The sequence below is a fragment of the Onychomys torridus genome, chromosome 3, assembly GCF_903995425.1.
Source record: "Onychomys torridus chromosome 3, mOncTor1.1, whole genome shotgun sequence".
Classification (NCBI taxonomy): Eukaryota; Metazoa; Chordata; class Mammalia; order Rodentia; family Cricetidae; genus Onychomys; species Onychomys torridus.
In genome coordinates this window covers 126,863,548-126,889,166 of record NC_050445.1, presented here as the reverse complement: position 1 = coordinate 126,889,166, position 25,619 = coordinate 126,863,548, and the positions used below count along the sequence as shown (strand labels likewise).

At 42.6% G+C, this 25,619-nt stretch overlaps 2 protein-coding genes across 3 annotated transcripts in view; one reads left to right on the top strand and one right to left on the bottom strand.

The window, feature by feature from the left end:
• Window positions 1-18,064, bottom strand: part of Ptcd3 (pentatricopeptide repeat domain 3) — a 32,086-nt gene extending 14,022 nt beyond the window's left edge. Inside the window, 10 exon segments of the mRNA XM_036181054.1 lie at window positions 222-309; window positions 1,618-1,673; window positions 4,006-4,121; window positions 6,490-6,613; window positions 9,233-9,337; window positions 9,988-10,056; window positions 11,695-11,740; window positions 15,703-15,739; window positions 15,853-15,905; window positions 17,952-18,064. Of these exon segments, the coding sequence (XP_036036947.1) occupies window positions 222-309; window positions 1,618-1,673; window positions 4,006-4,121; window positions 6,490-6,613; window positions 9,233-9,337; window positions 9,988-10,056; window positions 11,695-11,740; window positions 15,703-15,739; window positions 15,853-15,905; window positions 17,952-18,055 (798 nt within the window). The 5' untranslated portion in view covers window positions 18,056-18,064.
• Window positions 18,065-18,386: 322 nt separating this feature from the next.
• Polr1a (RNA polymerase I subunit A) overlaps window positions 18,387-25,619 on the top strand; it is a 64,416-nt gene continuing 57,183 nt past the window's right edge. For both annotated transcript variants that reach the window (XM_036181500.1, XM_036181499.1), the window contains exons 1-4: window positions 18,387-18,554; window positions 20,409-20,613; window positions 21,768-21,917; window positions 25,488-25,595. In XM_036181500.1, the coding sequence (XP_036037393.1) occupies window positions 18,478-18,554; window positions 20,409-20,613; window positions 21,768-21,917; window positions 25,488-25,595 (540 nt within the window). In that variant the 5' untranslated portion in view covers window positions 18,387-18,477. The remainder of the gene's footprint in view (window positions 18,555-20,408; window positions 20,614-21,767; window positions 21,918-25,487; window positions 25,596-25,619) is intronic.

The following is a 25,619-nucleotide window of genomic DNA, read 5'->3' as shown; positions in this document are numbered from 1 at the left end:
AGGTTACACACTGAGAACCTGTCTACGGAGATAGACCTGTTTTATGTTGTGTATAGAGGTGTATGAAGCAAACAGACATCCTGCTTAGAATCAAACCCATCCCCCCAATATCACATTATGCACACACTCCTGATCCCAGGCATTTCACAGCCACGTTAGTATGGGGTGGAGAAGAACAGCTCAAGGGCTCTTCAAGATAAAAATAAACAAAAAACCAGTACCTTCACCATCCCTTGGATCATTGTGCAGTAGGAGCGTGCATTCTTCTCTGGCATTAGAGCAAAGATTCTCTCAGCATTGTTTTGTGCTCTAGAAACAACAGATAAACATGAATCCGAGGCATTGGGAAAACTAATAGCAATTGTCACCATTTTCTGCCTGACCATTGTATAACCCAGAGAATGTGACATGGAGAGACAAAGACCTGAAGTTGTCTGGACATCCATAGCTCAGGGACCCCCAGGTAAAAACAAAATAATTTGCACACAAGAGACACAGTGGAGGCTTTCCTCTGTTCCCTAACCTACTTCTTAACTCCTGATATAGAATTCACCAAGGAAACCATGACTCTAGCATGAACAATTTTGTGCCTTTACTAGAGGGAAAGAAAATGTTGTTTTCCTGTATACTGAATACCCTAATACTATAGAAACCAAGAGAACCAGGATATGAGCATGTGTCATCTGTTTCAATGTATGTCACATGTCAGTGCCCATGAACACCAGACCTCCCAGACCTGGAACTACAGGGTCTAGGAACAAAACTCCAGCTGTCTTAGCCAGGAGATGCTCTTAACTACTGAGCCATCTCTCTAGATCTCAATTTCTGGTATTAATGATAGCCTTTCTTCTCTATATCCACATAGAATACTTATTTTTGTTTGTTTGTTTTTTGTTTTTTTTGGAGCTGAGGACTGAACCCAGGGCCTTACCACTGAGCTAAATCCCCAACACAGAATACTTTTTTTTTTTTTTATGAACTCCTTAATTAAATGTTCAACCATAAATGTTATTCACTTTTTTTCAAACTATTTTCAGTAAACAAAAATACGTGAACTCTCAGAATTCGGGATCTACATCTCAAGGTGGCACTGGTGAACTAAGACAGAGGAACAACAACAACAAGGACAAGCAGATCAAACCCCAAATGGATTTTTGTATGATGACAGGAGTGGACATTCTTATAAAAAATAGTCTAAGCTAGAAGTTATGTTGCACACTTGTTACACTAGGCCCTAGGAGTAGAGGCAGAAATGGTCTGTGTTTGAGGCTAGCCTGGGCTACATAGGTGGAACCTGGAATATAACAATAATTAAGACGCCAGGTGTAATGGCACATACTTTTAATCCTAGCATTCAGGAGGCCTAAGGATCTCTGTGAGTTTAAGGCTAGCGTGTTCTACACAGTGAACTCCAGGACAGCCAAAAACTAGAGAAACCCTGCCCCCGCCCCACACACAAAAGGTCTAAAATACAAAGACAGATTATAGAATATATCTGTAAAATGAAGGGGGAAAAATGTTTTAGAACACTACAGAACTGCAACTCCAGAGGACAATGTGAAGTATTTTCATGTACTGTAAAATCCCCATTATACAAGGTTCTCATGTGTAACATACTTCCAAGGAATAGTCTTCATCTTGAATGTTTGATTATTTTCCTCTGTGTCCTCTCCCTAGAATGGATGAAATAAAAGATAAGACAATATTTAGTAGCAGACTACTTAAAAAAAAACAAAACAAAACAGAAAACTAAAGGAAATAACATATCAGCAAAAGGTAAAGAAAACCCCCCAAAAATGTTCACACCCAGTGAATTCCTTCAGTGTGAAAATCAGCAAACCCCAAGGAAAGCAAAGTCAGCTCTTTAACAAGAGATCACTGGAGACAGGACAAAAGCAATACCCTAAGTAGTCTGCCTAGGGTTAAAAAGTGGAAAACAAAAACCTGCTTCTACAGAAGTCACAACTGGTTTGACTCAAAAAACAGTGCACAAATGAGGTGACAGAAAGAGAAATGGACATTAGTGACTAAACTACCTAAAGGACCTTTAAGAGACTAACTCCTGTCCTTGCTTATAAACCAGTGTCTGGGGCAGGGCAGACATAAGGGCTGATAGGCATTTGCAGAAGCAAGGGGTAGTTCTGTGGCAGCCAGCTATTTCAGGAGCAAGGCTGGGAACAGGGGGCCAGTGTGGCAGGGACCAGAAGATGCTCTGCAAGGCCATAGGTGTGACTACTCACTGCCTGAGCATTTTACAACACTAGTTACTATGTAGGGAAATGAAATTAGTAGAACAGAAACAGCTCTAAATACCACTACTCAGAAACACTCTTGAAATATTTTTATCATCTGCAAATGAAAAAGTTTTGATAAAAACAACAAAAGATTGAACCCCTTATCCAAAAGAGGACATGGTTTAAACACAAAATTCATTCTCCAAATATACATAACAACTGTGTAAATCTTAAAAATTCACTGTGGGTTCAGTGTGGACCTGCACATGCTACAGCACACACATTGAGATCACAGGACAACTCTGAGGAGTTGGTTCTCTTGTCCCATTTTTACATGGGCTCCAGGCATCAAACTCAGGATTCTCAGGCCTGCATAGTAAGTGCCTTTACCTGCTGAACTATCTCACTAGCCCTATATGTACAACTTTTGAGCAATGGGTAACCACTGATCAATGATCCAACAGGCTGTCACCATAGTGACAGAGGGCTGGCTCAAACATTTCTGCCCAACACTTTGCCAGAGTATGTAGTACGTGACGACGAAATATTGCTAATTAGAATAAAGTTAAAATAATTGTTCCATTAAGAAATCACAAATCAGCCAGCCTGGTCAAAGTTCCAGGACAGGCTCCAAAGCTACAGAGAAACCCTGTCTCAAAAGAAACCCCCAAAAAAAAGAAAGAAAAAGAAATCACAAATCAAAACTATACTGAGATTCTACCCATCCTAGTCACAAACAAATGGTGGTGAGGATGTAGGATAAAAAGAATCCTTAAACACTCACTGCTGGTAGAAACATAAACTAGTGGATCTGCTATGGAAATCAGCATGAAAGTTCCTCAAACAGCATCCAATCCAGCCATGCCACTCCATGGCACATGTACATACCTGAAAAACTACATATTGTAGAGACATCTGCACACTTATAGCTGAAATGACATCAGCCTATATGCCCAATAGATTTTTGTATTGTTTTCAATTTTTTTGAGACAGGGTTTCACTAAGTAGCTCTGGCTATCCTCACTAACCATGTAGACCAGGCTGGCATCGAACTCAGAGATCTGTCTGCCTCTGTCTCCCTGCTGGGATTAAAGGTGTGTGCCACCACACCCAGCTTTGTGTAGCTAGGCCCAGTGGTGGAAGCCTACAACTCGGCTACTTAGGAGGCCGAGGCAGGCAGAATATGAATTTAAGGCCAGTCCAAGCAATTTAGCAAGATCCTTATCTCAAACAAACAAACAAGGGGGAGATGGGGAGCTCTGGAGATACAGTTCTATGATTCAGTACTGATCTAGCATGTGCAGGGACCTAGGTTCACCTCATCAAAAAATATGTGGCACATAAACATACTGAAGTTTTATTCAGCCATAAAGATAAAATGTCATTTGTAGGGAAATGGATGGAATTAGAGATAATACAGAGATCCAGAAAAACAGATGTTGCTGGTCTTTTCTCCTATGAACGAAGTGGAAAGGGAGGGTAGGGGGGAGGGAGTACTATTAAAATATGACATACACATATGAAACCGTCACAAGGAAACACATCATTTCGTGTAACTAACACACTGACCAGAAGTGAACAGAAAACCACGTTCCCGTGTGCCCTACTTCATCACTGCTTACTGGGGCTGCCATGCCACTGCAGCAGACCCCTTACTACGGCACCTGGCACACAAGAACCCTGCCCACTTTGAGAAAGTGTTATTTTAGAAACCAACAAAAAGCCAAGCTATTTCTTTTTCTTTCTTTCTTTTCTTTTTTTTTTTTTTTACCAAGTTTTCTGCATGTTCAGGTGATTGAAAAGGACAGTCAGCTGGGGGCTCTTGGTCACCATAGTAACACAGTAAATCCAAAAGACTATTAGTTGTTTCAAGAGAGACTGTGGTTCCTGTGGTTAGGAGAAAAAAAAAAAGAAAGAAAGAAACCTTCAAACATCCAAAATCCAAAGCCTGTTAGATGAAATTCTTCACTTTTTCTATTAATTTAGCTATATACTTAATCCCTTATTTGGTTTACATAAGCTTATTTGGCTATATACTTAATCCCTACTACCAGGTTACCAATTAACAAATATAATTCATGATTACATATCCATGATAATATAATCCATTTCTGGGAACTCTGTCCCATTTTCCCCATGCAAGCTGCATAAGATGATGTTTGTATTTCTTAATAAACTTGTTTGGCATAAGACACAGCATGTGTGAGAACTTTGGACCCCAGCTTTCCTATCTTCGTTTTCTGATCCCTTGGCTCTTCCTCTCTGGGACCTGTCACTGAACAACAACCTGCTGGTCCAGGTCAATTTCCACTTTATTCCCTTTAAGACCAGATCCAATAAATAAATACAAACAATTATCCCAACTGGATTCAAGCCCTCATTAAAAATGTACTAAGAACTACTAGCACAACTGCATAAGTATAATCGTCTTAGAAACGAACTACTGATTCCCAGCACCTCAAAAATAACAAAATCCACCAAAATACCCTATTGCTCAAAATATGATACTCCCACGTCAGCACTCACTTTAGAGAGAAAGCGAAAAGGAAAGAAAAGTAGAGGGTTCTGGAGAGATGGCTCAGTGGCTAGGAGCATTTTTGCTCTTTCAGAGGACCTGAACTTTTGATGCCTACATGATGGATCACAACCATCCACGACTTCAGTTCCAGGGGATCCCACACGCTCTTCTGACCTCCAGAAGTATCAGGCAAGCATATGGCATACTTATACACATAAATAAAATTAAATGTTTTTTCAAAAGGAAGTATTTACCTGTAACCCCAGCATTCAAGACACTAAGGCAGAAGGAGTTCAAGGTCATCCTTGATACAAAGTATTTAAGACCAGTTTAATCAACAAGGCACCCTGCCTCAAAAAACCAGAAGCACTGACCGAGTGGCTGCACACACCTATACCACTGTGGGCAAAAGTAGAAGCCTCAGCTTCGAGGAGTACACTGTAGATTCACACCAAGCGTTGCTCACTCAGGAAGCAGAAGAACCTCACCAACATACTACCTGCTCTCCCCCTTCAGTTGTGTGTCTGATGCTATAGAAAGCTACCTAAATTCTTAAAGGGTATAAGAAAATGTCTTGGGTTCAAATTGTATTTTCAACATTTTTCCAGTTGCCGTTTTTTCTATTTTTACCAATTTTTTTATTCTAATTCACTAAACAGCAGTCTAGACTCCTAAAATTTAATAACAGTTGACTTTGAAATGACTACATGTATACTCACTGTAGCTTACCAGCCCACATTATCTACAACTGTATTTCCTAAAAAAGGTCTCCAGATCTAATTCAAAGTACAACAGGATGTTAGCTAGACTCTCGGAACATTCCGTGGCCTCTGTCTAGGTTACTAAGTGACATAGGACCACATCACTGTCCGAGTCCCTGATGCCAGTCCAACAGTCTTCCTTTTAAAGCATTTCTCAGGGCTAAAGAGATGGCTCAGCAGGTAAAAGCACTGGCTGCTTTCCTTAGGACTTGGGTTTGATTCTCAGCACCCAAAATGGTGGTAAAATAACCATCGGTAACTCCAGTTAGCAAGGATCTGCTCTCTTCTGGCCTCCTAAGCACCAGGCCCACATATGATGCACAGATATACATGCAAACAACACACACACACACACACACTAAACAAACAAACAAATAAAAATTTAAGTATTTCTGGGTTTTGTTTTTTTGTTTTTTTTCCCCAAGACAGGGTTTCTCTGTGTAGCCCTAGTTGACCTTGAACTCAGAGATCTGCCTGCCTTTGCCTCCCAAGTGCTGGGACTAAAGGCATGTGCCACCACCATGTGGCATATTTCTCAGGTTTATTGGCCTTACCTTCTCACACCTAATGTTAAAAAGGAGGCCAAGGAATAACGAGCATGTAACTTTCTACCAGTGCACAGGACAAAAACAAACAAATGAACCTGCAGTGCTGCTCCACTTACCTTTTCAGTGGAAGCTAGAGCAGAAACTGAATTACATGTATCACACCACCTCAAACAGAAGTAAACACTACTGGTCATTTCCACTCAAAACTAGTTGGGCTGCCAGGAGGGGGTGGTACAGGCCTTTAATCCCAGTACTCAGGAGGCAGTCAGGCAGATCTCTGTGAGTTCAAGGCCAGCATGATTTACAGAGTGAGATCCAGGACAGTTTCCAAAGCTACACAGAGAAACCCTGTCTCGAAAAACCAAAAACCTACTTGGCATATCAAATGCCCCCAAGTTCCAAGAGGGGCTCTGACTGAGGTGATTCACCTCCTTGTAAAAGCTGATCAAAGAGGTCCACAGAAGCCTTGACCTTCCTGAGTCTGATTCGTTCCTTCAGGGCAGCTTCACTAACATCTTCAATCTGAGGTTCGAAGCACTCAGGCATTAGACACTAGGAAAAAGAGGAATAAATGAAGACAAACAGGCCAAGGAAATAGGATAACAGCAGGATGAAGCTAATAGCACCAACAAAGCAAAATCAATCCACTGCTCTGAACATAAAAGCAAAACATACAGATAAGAACAAGAAGCTGGGCAGGTGGCAGCGCATGCCTTTAACCCCAGCATGGGGTAGAGGGGCAGGCAGAGGCTGGCAGATCTCTATAGAGCAAGTTCCAGGACAGCCAAGGCCACACAAAGAAATCCCATCTAGAAAAACCAAAATCAAAACACACAAGAAAGGCCAATAAACTTCAACTTGAGCAGAGAATACTGCTTAGCCATCTCCTGACTTGATGAATATTCAATCCCTATTTTTGAAGACCCTATTTTCAACCAAGGGTCACAACCTGAGGTTGAGCTGAATACTTTGGTGCCGGTAAAAACAAAAACCAAAAAACAAAAAACAAAAAACAAAAAAACCACCACCACCACCACCACCACCACCACCAAAAAGCCTGCTTTCAAAATAAAACAAACAAAAAAACCAGGCACGGTGGAGCACATCTTTAATCCCAGCATCCTTCAGGGAGAGGCAGGCGGGTTTCTTCTGAGTTCCAGGCCAGCCAGGGTACTTGGTGAGATCCTTTGATAATACAAAATAAGACAAAAAACAACTACAATATCCCCCCACCCCCCCGTCTTTGTTAGGGTTTCCACTGCTTCGACAAACAGGGTTCATTGGGTTACACTTCCATATTGCTATTCATTGAAGGAAGTCAGGACAGGAACTCACACAGGGGAGGAACCTGGAGGTAGGAGCTGATGCAGAGGCCATGGAGGGTGCTGCTTACTGGCTTGCTTCACATGACTTGCTCAGCCTGTTTTCTTGTAGAACTCAGGACCACCAGTTTAGGGGTGGTAGTACCACCTACCATGAGCTGGGATCTCCCCCATTAATCACTAATTGAGAAAATGCCTTACAGCTGTATCTCAGGGAGACATTTCCTCAACTGAGGATTCTTCCCCTCTGATGACTCCAGCTTGTGTCAAGTTGACACACAAAGCCAGATAGTACACCTCCCAAATCCAAAAACTTTTCTTCCTCCTTACTGCCCATCTTGGCTTAAGTCACCAGAGTATATGAGTTTCTAGAAGCCAAAACCCTTTCCTGGAGTCTGCTTTTCCTCTGAACATTCAATACCACCAGGTATCTTGATTTTATCTCATTCACTAATTTTTCAAATATATTCGGAATGGGTACCACTTTACTCCAGGTACATAGCTAGGCATTGGGGTTCTGATTGGGGGATTCTCTTCCGTCAAAGTACTCCTAATGAAGAAAGATTAAGAGATTAGAGGGTCAGTAACGGCAGTTAATGATGTCAAGTTGACGGAATCAAGAATTCCTGAAAAGACAAGCCTCTGGGCGTGCCTGTGAGTGATTTTCTAGGTCAGGTTAACTGAGCTGGGAAACTCATTCTACATGTGAGTGGCACCATGCCAAGTAAGTTCTAGACTGCATATCAAGAGAAGGTGAGCCAACCACTGGGGCGATGGTGTCTGCTCCCAGTTGGTGTGACCAGCTGCCTGCCACTCCTGCTGCAACACTTTCCTACCACAAAGGGCTGGAACAACGGCCAAAAGGGCTGGAACAATGGCCGAAAATCTAGGCTAATGGAACCTTCCCTTCACTGAATTGCTTGTCTGGGATTTGTCACAACAGGAAAAGCAACCCATATAGAGGTATAGTTAGTGGTGGAGAGCTGCCGAGGCCCTGCACACCCAACACACACCCAACACACACCCACCAGCAATAACAAAACAGACAAAAATAAAATAAAAAAACCCAGAGATAGAGGCAGAGTTCATTCTAGCACAACACGCTGTATCTCCAAGACAGGAGACCCCTGCAAGGCTTCCAGCACCAATGACCCCTAAAGCCAAGCACAGGAACACGACAGGCAAAACTTAAAGGAGAGTGCTGGGCCAGCAGATGACCGATTCCACGACTGCCACTGTTCTGACTCGGGGTTTGAATATTGTACCACCGAACTGTGTCGGAGTGCTGGCCAGTCACCAGAAGCTGCTGTGTGAGAGGAGGATGGCTGTGTCTGGGCGTGAGTTTGGGGAACAGAGGGAAAGGGAGTGGCTGTGCGCAGGGGAGCTGCTGAGGCTGGTATTTGCACACTCAGGAGGAAAGAGGTGCACTATTTTGCTCACTACTGTGCTGAAGGGGCGGACGGCAGTGGCTGCTCCAACACTCTACAAACACCGCCAACTACAGAACAAAGGGGGGTCGGACGGACAGCCTCACGCCCCAGAAAGAGGAATCTGGTCAAGATAAAGACAACAGAGTGCAGGGACAACCAGACCAGCAAGTGCAGACTGTAAAATCTGATGAAGACAACACATATAAGGAAATGTAGGAAGCCACTAGAGGACCCTAAAAAGGACAGTCACAGAGAAGACTTAAGAGCAGCATTAGGAATCACACACAAGAAGAATTTTCAAAGGTCGGCAATTGTTCTCACTCCAATATCCACGGCACTAAAATGGCTAATCAGCTATAGACGAATGATTTAATCTGCATTCATATTATTATGTAAAAGACACAATCACCTCTTCTTACCGGTATATGAGGCTCAGCTACATCCTTTTGGAAATATTTGGGATGTGAATTAATAATAAACTTTGCTGCATTCTCCCCGGACTTCTTTGCCAGTAAAAATGAACGCTATGGGGGGGGGGGGATTAAATACAAATTAGTATTTACATATAATTTAAACTTAAGCAAAGCTACACTCTCAGCAAAAATTACTCCCTTCCCACCAGGGGGAAAAAAAAGCAGTAATACTAGAAGTCCAATAACAAACCAAATTACAGGACTTCACTTATCTCAATTCTGAGTACGACATTAATTTCAGGTCACGTTTTATATACAGTGCAACACACACACACACACACACACACACACACACACACACACACACACAGTTTGCTTAAGACACTAATAAAATGGGGCTAGAGAGATGGCTCAGCAGTTAAGAGCACTGATTGCTCTTCCAGAGAACCCAGGTTCAAATCCCAGCACCCACATCATAGCTCATGCCTGTCTGTTACCAGTTTCGGGGGACCCAACACCCACGGCAAAACACCAATGCATGAGGAAAAAAAAAAAAAAAAAAAAAGACCTTAATTAAAAAATTAAAATCAAAACTTTCTTCAGAGATAATACTTAAATTTTTGATAAGAGATTCAGAGCCTACCATTTGTCAGCATTTAAGCTTTTCAAGGTGTATCTTAATAATTCAACTATTTATATATTCTTACACAAATCAATAAGGGTCTTAAAAATTACTTGAAAAGTTATATAACAGTACTCACAGACTCCACAGTAGAGGTTGGTATGAGGTAAGGGTCATCTTGAAATACATAAGGTACAGCTGTAGGGTCCTGTGGAAAGGCATATCGTTTCAGATTTCCACTGAAACTCTCTAAGCTTTAGTGATGATCACAAATTCTATAAACTGAAACTTTAATGACACATGAACATACATACAGGAATAGGTATGGTCACATGTCTACATATATAAAAAGAAATAACATATGTAAAAAGATTTCCCCCAAATTACGCACAACTTAGAGCAAGTAAGTACAAATCCCCATGGCTCCATCTTACAAGGTTTTTTTCTCTTGGTAATAAGGATTGAACTCAGGGCTTCACAGAATTAGTTAGCATTTTAGCACTGTGCTAATTCCTCAGCCTTATTTCTTAGGATTTTGGTCTGTTGTCAGTTAAGACTATGACAGTTTTAAACTCTAGTTAAGGACCCCCTGAATTAACTAGTCCCTTGACAGTCTCCTGGAATAAGATTTCCTTTACAGCACAGTCACTATGCATCCATCCATATATGCATCTTCACTTAAGAGTTTCTTCTTACTAGGTAGTGATAAGACACCTTTAATCCCAGCACTCAGGAGACAGGGGTAGGTGGATCTTTTGAGTTCGAGGCCAGTCTGGTCTACAGATCGAGTTTTTGGATAGCCAAAGCTACAAAAAAACCACATCTCGAAAAAAACCAAACCAAACCAAACCAAATCAAAAGGAGAGTTCCTTCGGCTGGGGAATGGCCAAAGAGGTACAGCACTTACCATGCAAGTGTGAGCCATAGAACTTGTAAATACTAGATAGCTGTGTCAGCCCTCCTATAATTCTAGTGCTCAGAATGCAGAGACAAGGGATTGCCAAAATACTGGCTAGATAAACAAGCCTTTATAGGCAAGCTCTTGGTTCAGTTGAGACCCTGCCCAAACCACTCAGGTGGACAGTGACTGAGCAGTACATATGTCTGTAAACAGGCATCTGAAATGCCTATTCAGAACTGTGCATGTGCTTTCTGGAGACCTAAGAAGCTACCAAACTCTAGCCTCCTACCCCAGCCTCTGCCTCCCAAGTGCTGGGATCAAAGGTGTGTACTACCACACCTAATACAAGATATGTATTTTGCTGAGGTGGTGGCGGTGGCCTCGGCGCATGCCTTTTGATCCCAGCACTGGGAGGCAGAGGCAGGCGGATCTTTGTGAGTTCGAGGCCAGCCTGGTCTACGGAAGGAGATCCAGGAAAGGTGCAAAGTTACACAGAGAAACCCTGCTTCGAAAAACCAAAAAAAGAAATCATTAGTATGAGCTGGGCATGGAGGCACATGCCTTTAGAAATCCTAACACTTGGGAGCTGGAGAGAAATAAATAAAATAAAATCCTAACACTTGGGAAGCAGAGGCAGGAGGAGCTCTGTGAGCTCGAGGCCAGCCTGGTCTACAGAGCAAGTTCCAGGACAGCCAGGGCTACAGAAAGACCCTGTCTCTAAAAACAAACAAACAAACATACATACAATTTATAGTATGCTGTAAAAATACTCCATGGGCATTATATCCTAGCTAGGCTGGTCACTTCACAAACCTGTCTCCCCATTTTCCAAAAGTAGGGATTAGACTAATTTGTAAAATAATAATAATAATTCTAGATACACAATAGTTTATTTCTGAATAAAGCACTATAACACTGTGTTATTAATCTAAAAATCCTACTTACCCTGTTTACTGTGGATGCAAGTGCCTGAAGAACAGCCACCTTATCCCTAGAATAAGAAGCACAAGTCAGCCTTTACCAGACCATTCACCTTTAACAAGTCACTCTACTCCAGAGGACCTCGGCTTTATCATAAAACAAGGCCTCACTAGAGCCAGAACTTATTTCAAAAACCACTACAACAGAAATGGCAGAGAAGTAGACCTGACACAACCCCATCATCTCAGGGACACTGAAGCAGAGGCTACAGAGCTAAAGTCTAACTCAATATCAAGTGCTAGAGAATGGGGCTTAGAGTCCCCATGAGGCTAGAACCCAGCACCAAAACTCTGCTTCTACTGGATGGTACACCCTCCTTCCCTCTGCTTCACATGCGCTCTGACCTGATCCTTAATATCCTAATAATTCCCTCTCTCATCTCATGAATCAACCTTGCTGACTTCCTCCAACCCACTTTCATGTGTATTCTCTGGACTCTGACCTGAACAACTAAGCAAAGCCTCCACAATGATCCACTTTTGTCCTAGGCAATGATGGATCAATGATGTGTGAGACCCCACCACAGCCTAGATCAGCTTTTTACAACTCCAGCCCTTTCCTTACTTGTGGTGGGGGGTTGGGAATGGGTATTCCACTGTATCTCTTTGTCTCTCTTCCCAATGGGGCCACACTGAATACATCCCTTGTCTACCTTTTATCGGGGAGGGCAGGAGACCCTCAGGCCAGCAGTACATTTTACCTTTGTAAACCAGAGGATCCCCTGGAGCTGGAGTTACAGGTGGTTGTGGGCCATCTGACTTTAGAAACTGAACTGTCCTATGCAAGGGCAATATATGCTCTCATCCTCTGAACCAACTCTACAGCCCCTTAGATTTACTCTTGCTAGAGTTCATGTGTTTAATTTCCAAGAGAATTGCTGTGATTTTTAAAAAAAATAAGGGTTATTCTAAATAAAGTTTAACATAACATTTCTAAGATTGTAAGTTATCTGAGAAAGAGAAAAAAACTTAAGTTTTATAACACGAGAAGCTGAATAATTCTATTATGTAAGACAGCCACTGGATATGCTACTTTGTTTTTGTTTGGTTGGTTTTTTGAGACAGGGTCACTTTACATAGCCCTTGAATGAAAGCTCCTCTTTCCTAAGTTTCATTGGGGTCATTACATTATTATAGGTGTGGGGCCTACTTCATACATCCTTTTCAAGACAAGTGCACAGCCACTAATCTTATTCTTTCTCAAAAGGTATTTTAAAGTAATCACAATGAATAAATAACATCCTTAAAAAATAAAAACCAGGGCTGGCGAAATGGCTTAGTTGTTTGCACCGGCTGATGTTCCAGAGGTCCTGGCTTCATTTCCAGCATCCACATGGTATCTCACATCTATCTCTAACTCCCATTCCCTGGGATAGACACCTCTTCTGACCTCCACAGACACCAAGCACACACATGGTACTCACACATATATAAAAGCAAAACATCAGCTACGTGGTGGTGGCTCACACCTTTAATCCCAGCACTCGGGAGGCAGAGCCAAGCAGATGTGTGTGTGTGAGTTTGAGGCCAGTCTGGCCTACATCAAACGCTAGGACAGGCACCAAAACTACACAGAGAAACCCTGTCTCAAAAAACCAAACCAAACCAAACAAACAAAGCCAAACATACATTTCTTAAAAAAAAAAAAAAAAAAAAAAAAAAAAAATCACCAAAATCCTTCCTAAGTTTACAGGTTAAGCTATGGTGTCTGGTGTCATATTGTGATCTTACCCAACAACAATTTCATAGGCAATCTCCAGAGTAAAAATTCTTTTGAGACAAGTCTCATGTAGCCTAGGCTGGCCTGGAACTCCCTATGTAGCCGAGCATGAACTTGACCTTGAACCTGTAGTGATAGAACTGAAGGTACCACCACATCTAGTTTTATACACTAAGAACTGAATCTAAGGCTTCAAATGTATGCTAGGCAAGTTCAGCATCAACCCCCTATTTCCAGAACTTTTAAAGGTAGTTTTAAACATAAGTAGATTTAAAAAATACAATAAAACCAACTTGGTATCACTTGGTACATGTTAAATGAGTTTCTATTATCCACGTGATTATGCACAGATGTAACCAGTGTCTTTAAATGTTATAGACAGCACGACGGTCCTTCTACTATTCACTCACCCAAAGATGGGTGTGTAGGCTGTTTCAACTGTGACTGCTCTTCGGCCATATGTGCATTTCTAGTAGCGAACCAGAGGGCAATAGACATTATATAGTAAAGGTTTTTAATTCTACTTCGTTTCTTGTTTGTTTTGAGACAGACTTTCTCTGTGTCACAGCTCTGGCTGTCCTGGAATTCAAAACTGGAACACAATTTATAGATCAGGCTGTCCTTGAACTCACAGAGATCTACCTGCCTCTGCCTCCTGAGTGCTGAGAAAATCATACTTCTTTTACAAATAGTAACTAGGCTTCTTAAAAATAACCTTGTAATCCATATTAACCTGCTGAACTTTGTCTTCATCACAATGATTGTAATTTGTTCAAGTTTTCTATGACACTGTGAGATCTGAAAGATCATAGCCTTAAAGGACAAAAGGCATATAGAGTCTGAAAATACTGATTCTTGAGCCTTGAAATCAGAAGCTCCACATCAGGGTTCAAAATCCACTCTACACCATTTCTTTTTTGGGGGACGGGGATAAGAGACAGAGTAAATATTTTGGTTGTGAGCCTAGCCTTCAACAGCTGAACCATCGCTACAGCCCCAGAGTAAATATGTTAATGTGGTAGCACAAAAAGTTTGCTGTCCAAATTGTCAGCACACAATAAAAAGAAATATGTGAACACGCTAAGCTACATTCCACATAAAATTTGACACAAATTTTCATGTTACTTTTTTTTTTCTTTTTGGTTTCTGAAGACAGGGTTTTACTTTGTAGCCTTGGCTGTCCTGGAACTCACTCTGTAGACCAAGTTGTCCTCGAACTCACAGAGTTCCACCCGCCTCTACCTCCTGAGTACTGTGATTAAAGGTTTGCACCACCACTGCTCAGCTTTCTACTTTTTTTGGGGGGGGGGGGGCATGTCTCTTTCCTTTAGCGCCCCCCCCAACTATATATCTATATCTCTCTTCTTATCTTATAAGCTGAATTTTTAAAAAAGGGCCTTGATTGCTGACCAATGCTTTGCATCAACCAATTCATATCCTGTTTCCTAATATTTTCAACAAGCCTGCCTGGACTCCTACCTCCAAGCCATCAACAATCACATTACATTCTGCCTTTGACAATCCTCTAACTTCTGCCCCTCGAGTGCTGGGATTACAGGTGTATGCCACCACAAACAACACTCAATATTCCTGCATTCCTGCCAGCTATACGGGCAAGCTTACATATATATAGGACTATACGATACAATACAAGCAGGCGGCAATTAGATTGTAGAACACCCCAAATATCCTCCTGTTGCATTTCTTGTAGTTTTTGGGTACAGAGGCTGGCAAAGTGCTGAACAGTAGAATGCTGTATTCACTAGGTTGTGCTTGAACTCACAGAAACCCTTCTGCCTCTGCCTCCGGAGTGCTGCTGGGAGGCAGCCATTGTTCTTGCTCTTGGCCAGGAGGACAAATGAGTCTAGTTATATCAATGTAATACAGCCTATAAAATGTAAAATTATTATACAAAAAAGCTTATCTAATAGTTCAATTCCAAACCAAATGTGTAGTCTTACACATAAAAATTATATCACTGGCTGCTCTTCCAGAGGTCCTGAGTTCAATTCCCAGCAACCACATGGTGGCTCACAACCATCTGTAATGAGATCTGGCGCCCTCTGTGGCCTGCAGGCATACATGCAGGTAGGCATACATAATAAACAAATCTTTAAAAAACTTACATCATAAAACTTAAAAATAATGGCTAATATATGACATTCGTCTATGAGATAGGCACTGCTTAAACCTTATGTTCTATTTAGAGCAAACACCCAACCACTGGTTAAATGAATAGCAAATAATACTTACCATGTTTTCTTTTTTGGAATGACTATTTCTTCAATCCCTTACAGGACAAAAATAAAAACAATCAGTTTTCCTAACAATACAAAGAAATACAAGGTGTATATTTTTTGTCTCGTTTTTAAATAAAAAACGATTTCCATAGTTTTAAATTACCTATTACATTTGTTCCTTCAACCTTCGGGACTGATGCACTTCCAGGATAAAACCTGCATTAAACAACAACAACAACAAAAAAACTTCTAAAGTTAATACTGCTCATTATTGAAGCTCTCGGCTCATCCCCACTGCATGCATACATTTTGAGCTACGTTTTCTAATTATCATGGAGCAAACAGACTAGACTGTATACCTCACATCATGATCAAATAGCAAGTTCAATGCAAGAAACAATAGGTGGTTAAGATTTATTTGTGATGTTAGGAATCAAACCAGAGCCTCACCCATGCTAAGTCAAGCTCTGGAACACTAAGCTACAGGATCAGTCAAGATTTTGTAAGTATGCAATCTCATTTCAAAATAATCGAGATTAAAGCCAGAAACTTTAACAGCCCTGGAATAGAAGTTAACCTGGAAAATGCAGGACAAGGATCAATTCAGTGAATTGTTGCTTTTAATAGACAGAACCCAGATAGCAAGCAAATGCCTACTCTACTCAAAGCAATCAGAACAAAGCTTAGATCACCTATGGCAATATATTCCACCACTTTTTTTTTTTTTTTTTTTTTTTTGCTTGTTTGCTTTTGGTTTTTCGAGACAGGGTTTCTCTATAGCTTTGGAGCCTGTCCTGGACTAGCTCTGTAGACCAGGCTGGCCTCGAACTCACAGAAATCCACCTACCTCTGCCTCCCAAGTGCTGGGATTACAAGCGTGTGCCACCACCGCCCAGCATATTCCACCACTTTAACAACCAAAAATGTACCAACAACACAAGGCTTTTAACTGTTTGCTATATTCTCAGAGGGCCCCAACTTTTTTTGTCCAGTATAGATATTGGTCCATTGCCAGCCTGGTCTACAGAGGGAGTTCCAGGACAGTCAAGGATAATGATACAGTTACAGGTATCCTAAAATCAAACCAATAGTTAATATTATCTTATGTCTTCCATTCTTAAAGGGCATCAGAATTACTCAGAAAATGTATATGTGATCACGGAGGAAACTCCATCATCCACTAGTCCCTGGTCTAAGGTATCATTTTCACTAAAGCTTTTATTTTTGTGTGATTGTTTGTACCATGGCACACGTCGACAGAGGACAACTTTGTGTGCTGCATCGTCAAATTATAACGGAGGCTGATGATCTGATCATGAAGAGATAATTATCTTATGCTGAGAGAAAGAATTAGCCATCATGCAAAGAAAACAGGCAGAAAGGGAGGGCTGGGACCGATTGCAAAATGGTTTCTACAAAGTCAACCAGTGTTGTCTTTAGGGGGATTGAGATAAAATACATACAAAATACATAGTGTCAGTTACATCAAATTCAATCCCTACAGTTCTTTCAGACAGTTATTACTAGTCAGAATTCACTTTAGAAAAGTTGTCCACTATCATCCAACACAAGAAAAGGCAAACACTGAATGTAAGTTTTTCTTGGGTTGGTGATTTTTAACTCAGTAGCAGAGTGGGTAATTTGTACCCATGTGGTCTTGGAATCAATACACAAAAGTAAATAAACTTGGATTTCAAGTTTTTTTTACTACACCTAAATGCCTTACAACCAGGCCACGGTTTGAAGGGTGTAAAATGAAATTTCATAGATATCTGCAACATGTCCAAAGAAGTATCGAAAGAGTGAGGTCAGGCTTTTTTTTAAGGCTTTTCTGCTTTTACTAAAGCCTGATTTTCTTAGCTCAAAGTTCTCGTAACATTCGGTCCACAGTGGCGATGAGAGCCTGCCATTTACTTGGGGGAAAATCGATTACTTCGCTCTTTCCTTCTGGCAGAGTTAAAATGGATATGGGAGGGGTTTTAAAGAAATTTGTGAAGGGGCTTGTAGAGGCACTCACGGAAACGTAACCTTCACGAAAACAGGGACCTGTTTTAAAGGGCAATTTCAACTTGATAGAGTATTACAACCAACCAATAAAATCTCCCGAAAGAATATACGCCGTTCGAAACTTAGGTCAAACCACCGCTACCTCGTGCTACCCTTGGGGGCGCGCGGCCTCCAGCCCGCAAACACCGTTGCATACCACCTAGTTCCACAACTCTTAAGGAAATGCAAGCTCAAACTGACTCCAGATTTTCTTACCTGCAGCAGGGCTTCGCTTCACACACACCTGCCCCGCGAGCAGTCTGCAGCAAGGCAGGCCCGCCACCGAAACGCACACAGCGAACAGACAGCGCCGCCGCCATCTTTGGACTGTTCGCAGAGCACGTTGGGAACGCCCTCCGCCTACAAGGTCAAAGGGGCGGGGCGGGCGCGGAACGTCTCAGCTCGAAATGGGTGGTTACAAGGTCATGTTTGGCAAGGATACCAACGGAAGGCTCACTACACATCATTCTCCTCAAATAAATTTACGTGAAATATTATTATGACGTCTCGATTGTAATTTTGTTTTTAAACAGAAAGAGGGTCTTGAGACTATTTTCTTCAATCCCACCCCACCCCGAAAGCAAAAGTGAGCTCGTCCAAGTCAGTACGCTAGGCAGCGTTTCCCCGCACGCAAGCGCAGTGGAAAACACATGGTGGCTCCGTGCTGCGAGAGTTGAGCGTGTTTCGCCGGAGCTGACGGGAACTTCTCTCTGGGTGACGGATCTCAAAACTGATTCGAAAGATGCTGACCTCCAAGAACACGCCATGGAGGCGGCTTCAGGGCATTTCCTTTGGGATGTATTCGGCCGAGGAGCTCAAGTAAGGAGTTGGTGGGAATGCGTGGTTGGGGCAGTCGGCGCCGGGAACTACAGTTCCCAAAAGGCCTTGCGCGGAGACTGTCAAGGGGGTCCGGCTGCCTCGCGCCGTTTTGCAGGTAGCGGAAGGAATGCACTGGGACTGGGTTTGTCCTTCCTTGGTCCATTTTTATCCGTGCATCTTCCTCGTTAACGAACCAGTCATTTATACTCTCATGTTCGCCACGCGCTTATGAACTACATAATTAGTCTTCTCTCGACGAAGTGATGATGAACCTTTAAATCGCAGGTTAAAGCCTTGTTCTACTTTTTGAAGTTATGAAGTCGCAGGAACTCTTCTTTAATCTTCATTTTGATCTCGATAACATACACGCATCTCAAACTTGCATTAAAAACGCAACATGCACCCTCACTTCCATAAACTGAAAAGAACTACCTCCCCAAACTGGCGTGCCAGGTTTAATGCAAAATTAAACAATTCTAAACCCCACTCTTAATATCTTGTTTATTAGGCTTTTGCTGTATGTTACCTACATATCTAATTTGAATTTACCCTCCTTTTATCTCTGTTGCCACTGCCTTAAGTCATTTCTTTTGTCATGCTCAGATTGTCTCTTCCACCTCCACCCTCGTACACATCTAGTCCTGTCAGTCCTCCACACAGCTGTCAAAATTATTCTAAAGTGCAAATTGTAGTCATACTAATATCACCCTTAAAACTTCCCAGGAGTTTGCCCACGGAAAAGGGATACTACAACGGTGGTTCTCAACCTTCCTAATGCTCCATGTATCCTCAGTGGCATTGACCATGGGAGTCTTCCAGATTTGTACAGCTTCCTTCTTTATGGACCACCGTCAGTTTACCTGACCCTACAGGTCACTGACTTTTCTGTTGCTGTTGTTGTTTCCTCTAGAGGGCAAGATGGGGATGGCATCTCTGTCCTTACATTTGTTTTCTGACCTGGACCAGCAGGTCATTCTTCAGTGACAGGGTCCTCATGGGGTGATGCCAAGGGATGGAAAGACAGAGGATAGAAGATAAAAGCAGAGGTCAGAAAGTCTTGCGTAGGCTATGTCTTATGCCAAGCGAGCTTATTAGGAAGTACAGCATCTTATATACTGTTTGTAGCGGGGGGGGGGGGGGGGGGGGGGGGCCCACAGACGGGACAGGGACACACAGCCAGAGTCCGCAGAGAGCGAAGTGAGCACAGGATTCCTCAGACGCAGCTGTCTTAAGACCGATAACCACAGCCCAGGGGGAAGAGTTGGGTCCTCAGAAGCTGCAGCCTTGACTCCTTCCGGGCACTGGCTCCTCCTCTAGACGGACCTTACCAAGTCCACTGCTGGACAAGGACACAGAACTACAGTTTCCATTGTCCTTTCCTCAGGACCGCTGAGAAAGTCTCGGGTCAGTCTGGCTCCCCACAATTTTCTAAATTAGATGAGATTTACAAGGCAAACTAGACTTTGTAAAGTATATTTATTGTGACATTTAAGAAGGATTTCTAACTATTTCGTTGTTGTGTGAACACCCAAATACAATTGAGTAGAGCACACACAGGCTGTATAACATTTACTGTTCTATGTAGCACATTAACACATTCTTAGTGTGTACAAGACTAGTTATTTGACAGTTAAGAGATTCCATTATATAAAGTGACGAAATCTTGCATAAAGGAAGTTTCTTTATGATTTTATTTGTGTTTAATTTCTTGATTTGTTATTCTGTGTACAGGAGTTCTTATATGGCAGTTCCTTCATTGAATGATTTAGGCTTTCCAGTCAGGTCTGGAACATCAAAGAAGTTAATAACCTGAGCTTTCCCTGGATTTTTTTTTTTTTTTCCTAATCTCCTCAGGAAATTAAGCGTTAAATCCATTACCAACCCTCGCTATGTGGACAGTCTGGGAAACCCTTCAGCAAATGGCCTGTATGATTTGGCATTGGGTCCTGCAGATTCCAAAGAAGTGTGCTCCACCTGTGTGCAGGACTTCAGCAACTGCTCGGGACACCTGGGCCACATTGAGCTCCCGCTCACGGTGTACAACCCTCTCCTCTTCGATGTATGTGCTACCCTGGGCATGTGGGTCTTGGGGTTGCTGGAGTTGTGAGGACCATCTTTTCTTCCTCTTTCTTTAGAAAGACAAAACCTTGAGGGACCCAGTACAAGTCACCTTGAGGGTCCACTGTCCAAAATGCTTGAGATCAAAAGTGTTTTGAATTTCAGGTTTTAGACTATTTACAGCCTACATAATGGTGATACTGTAGAAATGGAACCCAAGTCTAAACGTGAATTCACTCGTAGTTTATGTGTACCTCATACACACAGCCTGAAGGGGATTGTATGTATTTCTGACATGCCTACATTTTTACTAAAACCCATAACCCATGAAGTCAGATGTTGAATTTGTTTACTTGTATGTCGGGTCTCAAAAAGTTTGGGATTTTAGATTCTCAGATTATGGATGCTTACCCTGTCACTTCAGCTTACCCTACAGAATATCCAGAGAATTTCAGTTTGATTCCAGTTGAAAAAAAGCCACAACTAGATTCTGTGTGTGTGAGAGGGAAATGTTTAGTGAGCCATCCACCCACCTATCCAAAACTCAGGGTCTACTCCAGACTTAAGGCACTGATTTTTATTCCCCTTTGCTTCAAGGGTTCTGTGACCTTCAGAAAGCTGAGTGGCAGTCACCTCCCTAGGCATGGAGGGAATTCTGGTGCTCCCCAGGCCATTGGCTTTTCAGGTAGCTTTGCAGTGTAACTTCTTGGTCTGAAAGGCAAAACCCCCAAAGGAAGGCCAAAAGCATCAACATGAAGCTCCTGTCTAACTGCCGCTTGTGTGTGTAACCTAGCCTCCAGGGGTTGTTTTTAAGGTGTTTAGATTGTGGCATACACACCGGTTTGTTAAGCATATTGAAGAAAGGCTATTGTCTTAGTTAAGTAGTTGGTATAAAACAAAAGGAATTCCTTTTCTCAGACCATGCATTTGTTCTACGTGAATTTCAAATTTGAATGGTCTAAAATGAAATCATAAAAGAAATATTTGGGAATGTTGGTTTAGTGTATAGGGTCTAAAGGGCTATAGAGACATAGAGGCAGAAGTAGAATTCTAAGGAAATAGACAACGGAAAGAAAAATCTCTTGTACAATGAAAATTACCCTGCGTATGGTGTCTCTTTTTAATGTCCTGTTTCCTTTTGTCCCCCCTCTTTAGAAACTCTACCTCCTGCTCCGAGGCTCCTGTTTAAATTGCCACATGCTGACTTGTCCTCGGGCTGCCATTCACCTGTTGATCTGCCAGCTGAGGGTCCTGGAAGTTGGAGCCCTCCAAGCAGTTTATGAGCTTGAGCGAATTCTGAGCAGGGTAGGTTGGTAAAGGAGACCAGGACATCAAGAGATGTTTGTTTGTTGTCCTTTATGCCACCCCAGTAGTCTCCAGAATGTTTGACCCTTGTATCTTTTTGTTTTTTCTTGGTATTTTGAGACAGGGTTTCTCTGTGTTAAATAACCCTGGCTGTCCTAGAACTCTCGATCTGTCTGTCAGGCTGGCCTTGAACTCACAGAGATCCGCCTGCCTCTGCCTCCCAAGTGCTGGGATTAAAGGCGTGCGCCACCACTGCCCAGTGACTCTTGTATCTTATAATGATGCCAATAAATAGGTATTTTTCCCTGGGTCTGTGTGGGGCAGTGGCAGAAGAGGCAGGTGGTGGTGCACATCTAGACTTTCAGGCACATTATTCCTTGTCCAGGGGTTTCTTGAAGAAAAGGCTGATTGTAAGCCTGGATGAGAAATTACAGTAGCCTGTAACCTGACGTGCCAGAGAGCAAATTGGTGCTGAGAGTCAGTCAAAAGGACACAGCTTATGTGAGGGGTTACAGTGGCCGAATCTGGGACGGTCAAAACAGATTGTGACAGTAAATAAGTGTAAGCCATTGCGTGCAGTAGGGGTCTGCAGCATGCTTGAGTTCACATGGATGTCAATGGAGATGCTTTAAGATTTCTTTATTTATTATGTATACAGCATGTATGACTGCAGGCCAGAAGAGGGCACCAGATCTCATTACAGATGGTTGTGAGCCACCATGTGGGTGCTGGGAATTGAATTCAGGACCTCTGGAAGAGCAGTCAGTGATCTTAACCTCTGAGCCATCTCTCCAGCCCCCAAGAGTCACTTTCTTATCAAAGAATCTGACAGTCACCCCCCCCCCCTTATTCAAGTAGTCAAAGTAAACAATACCTGATTAAAAAAATTTAAATCACGTGGTATGTTCTAAGCTGTGGTAAAAATGGCACGTTGCTTTGGGGTTCTTCTACCACAAGGGCACAGTCTTGTTCATGAGGAAACATTAAACATACCCAAGTTGAATACTTTGTAAAACCCTCCTTTAACCCTCAGAAATGTAGAGGCCTTCAGTAACAAAGGAACTATTCCGTTCTGAGACTGACATGCTGCCCACCTCTCCGAGCAGCACCTGAAAACTGTTCTAATGACTGGACATCTGCAGACTACAGCAAGTGGATGTAACTGATATGCTTTTGCCGTGAAAGACATTATAAAGAGAACTTTCAAAGCCTGAACGGTGTCTGGAAGGTAGATGGTAGTAGTTTATTACTGCTAGCTTTCCATTTTGATTATTGTAGTAAGGTTTAGCCTGAAACTTGTGTAGACCAGGCTGGCCTGAAGCTCAGAGAGCTCCTCCTTCTTCTGTGTCCTGAGTGCTGGGATTAAAGACCTGTGTCACCATGCCCAGTGATAGAAATTGCTTTGTCCTATGTTGTAGATTTGGCTTCCTAATATTTTACTTAGGATTTGGCATCTATAATCTTGAGTTGGAGTGACTTGTAAATTTCCTTTCTCATATTGTCTGTAGAGTTTGGGTACTTGCATTGTTTCAGCTTTAAAAATGAGTTAAGGAACTTCTCTCTTTAAAAAAAATTTTTTTTTATATATATATTTTTATTTTATGTGTATGATTGTTTTGCTTGCATGTGTGTGTGTTCCACATAACATGCCTGGTGCCCTGGAGGAGTGTGTTGGATCTTCTGGAACTGCAGCTACAGAAGGTAGTTAGCCGCCATGTAGATTCTGGGACTCTAACTCAGGACCTTGGAAGAGAAGCTAAAGCTCTTAGTTGCTGAACCACCTTTTACAGCCTCAGGAAGTTCTCTATAATGCCCTGACAGGAAACGTTGGTAGAAGAAATGCCCTGAAAGAGGGCATTTGTAGAAGATGAGTGATCCCACAGGCCGTCAGGACAGAGCTGGCATCTCACGTTTTGTGTGTAGCACCTCCATGCTGCTGGGGAGCCTTCAGGGCATGCTTTGGGAACGCACAGAGCTGGCATCTCACGTTTTGTGTGTAGCACCTCCATGCTGCTGGGGAGCCTTCAGGGCATGCTTTGGGAACGCACAGAGCTGGCATCTCACGTTTTGTGTGTAGCACCTCCATGCTGCTGGGGAGCCTTCAGGGCATGCTTTGGGAACGCACAGAGCTGAGGTTTGCACCCGGCACTCACAGCCCTCAGAAGAGATGAAGTCTAAGAAGCCTGGGCTGGTTTCTGCTAGTAGCAGAAATTCTCATCCTATTTGCCTCCAAGGAAACAAAACTAACCAGTTAATCCCCAGGCAGATTTGTCTACAAGAGAGAGGAGTGACAGAAAAAGATTTTCCTCAGCTTTAATTAAAGAAGTTAGGTTTTCTAGGGATTTGTTTTATCCAGATTTAGTTTTGTTTTCGTAAAAGCACTCATGGCGCCTGTCTTCATTGTCTTCATAAAATGTGCAAACAGAAATGTAATTCTGGGTACATTTGGCACCCTTTGATGTCAAGATACTAGAAACTCCTCTTCCCTGGTCATTATAGGTACTTTCAGTTGCTAGTGGGCGCTGCCGCCTTCCTTCAAGAGGAGTCCTGCTGCTTCTGCCACTTGGGTGGTACTGCCAGTTTGTGACCATCATAGTCCAGGTTTAAAGCCCTGGTCTGCCAGTGCAGTTGTACGAGGGTTCTTTCCTGCGTGGGTTGCCCTTCAGGTCCTCACCTTATAAAGCCTGTGTGTCGGGTTTGGGAAGTGGTGGTGCCCCATTTGATGCTACCTTTGTACTCATTCTAGGTGTTGGTTTCTGTTCATGCATCGTTTGGGACTTCAAAATGAAAAGCATGAAATTGAATAGTTAGAAAATGTACTTGCTGGGCGGTGGTGGTGCACGCCTTTAATCCTAGCACTCGGGAGACAGAGCCAGGCGGATCTCTGTGAGTTTGAGGCCAACCTGGGCTACCAAGTGAGTTCCAGGAAAGGCTCAAAACTACACAGAGAAACCCTGTCTCGAAAAACCAAAAAAAAAAAAAAGAAAAAGAAAAAGAAAAAGAAAAAGAAAATGGACTTGAGGCCAGGGTTACCTCTACACAGGGTTCCAGAGGTTCTCAGAGACATCTGTAACAGTGTCTTCCACAGAGATGCATAAGAATACTGGGTGACCCCTTCACCTGGGTGCCTAAGAATCCTTGGTGACCCTTAGCTCATATACGCTGACCTCGCTGGACCTGTTTTTACTTCAGTTTGGCCTGCTTCTTCCTCACTGCCCTGGTAGCTCTTTGGAGAGTTGAGTTAGAAACACTTGGCCCACTCTTGTCTCGAGTCTTTGCAGTCTTTAATTTGACCCAAATAGTCCAGCCCACAGTCACTAGAATAGGATTTGTTGCTATGTTTGGGGTAAAACCTGGGGCCTTGTGTGTTCTAGGCAAGCAAGTGCTCCACTCCACCGCTGACTGCATCCCTAGCCCGCTTCACTGTTTGGAAAATGTAGCACAAGAGCTCTGGTTTCTTTCCCTTCTTTGGATTGAGCTCAGTCCTTGAAGAGGCCAGCCACAACCATGATGTTCATCAGACATTTACTGTATTGTATGTAGTATTACAATAGTTTTCCTCTCTTTCAGTTTCTGGAAGAAACTGCTGATCCTTCCGCCTTTGAAATTCAAGAAGAGTTAGGAGAGTACACGAACGAAATCCTGGAGAACAACCTCTTGGGGTCCCAAGGAGCACGTGTGAGTCACCGCTGTCTCCCTTTC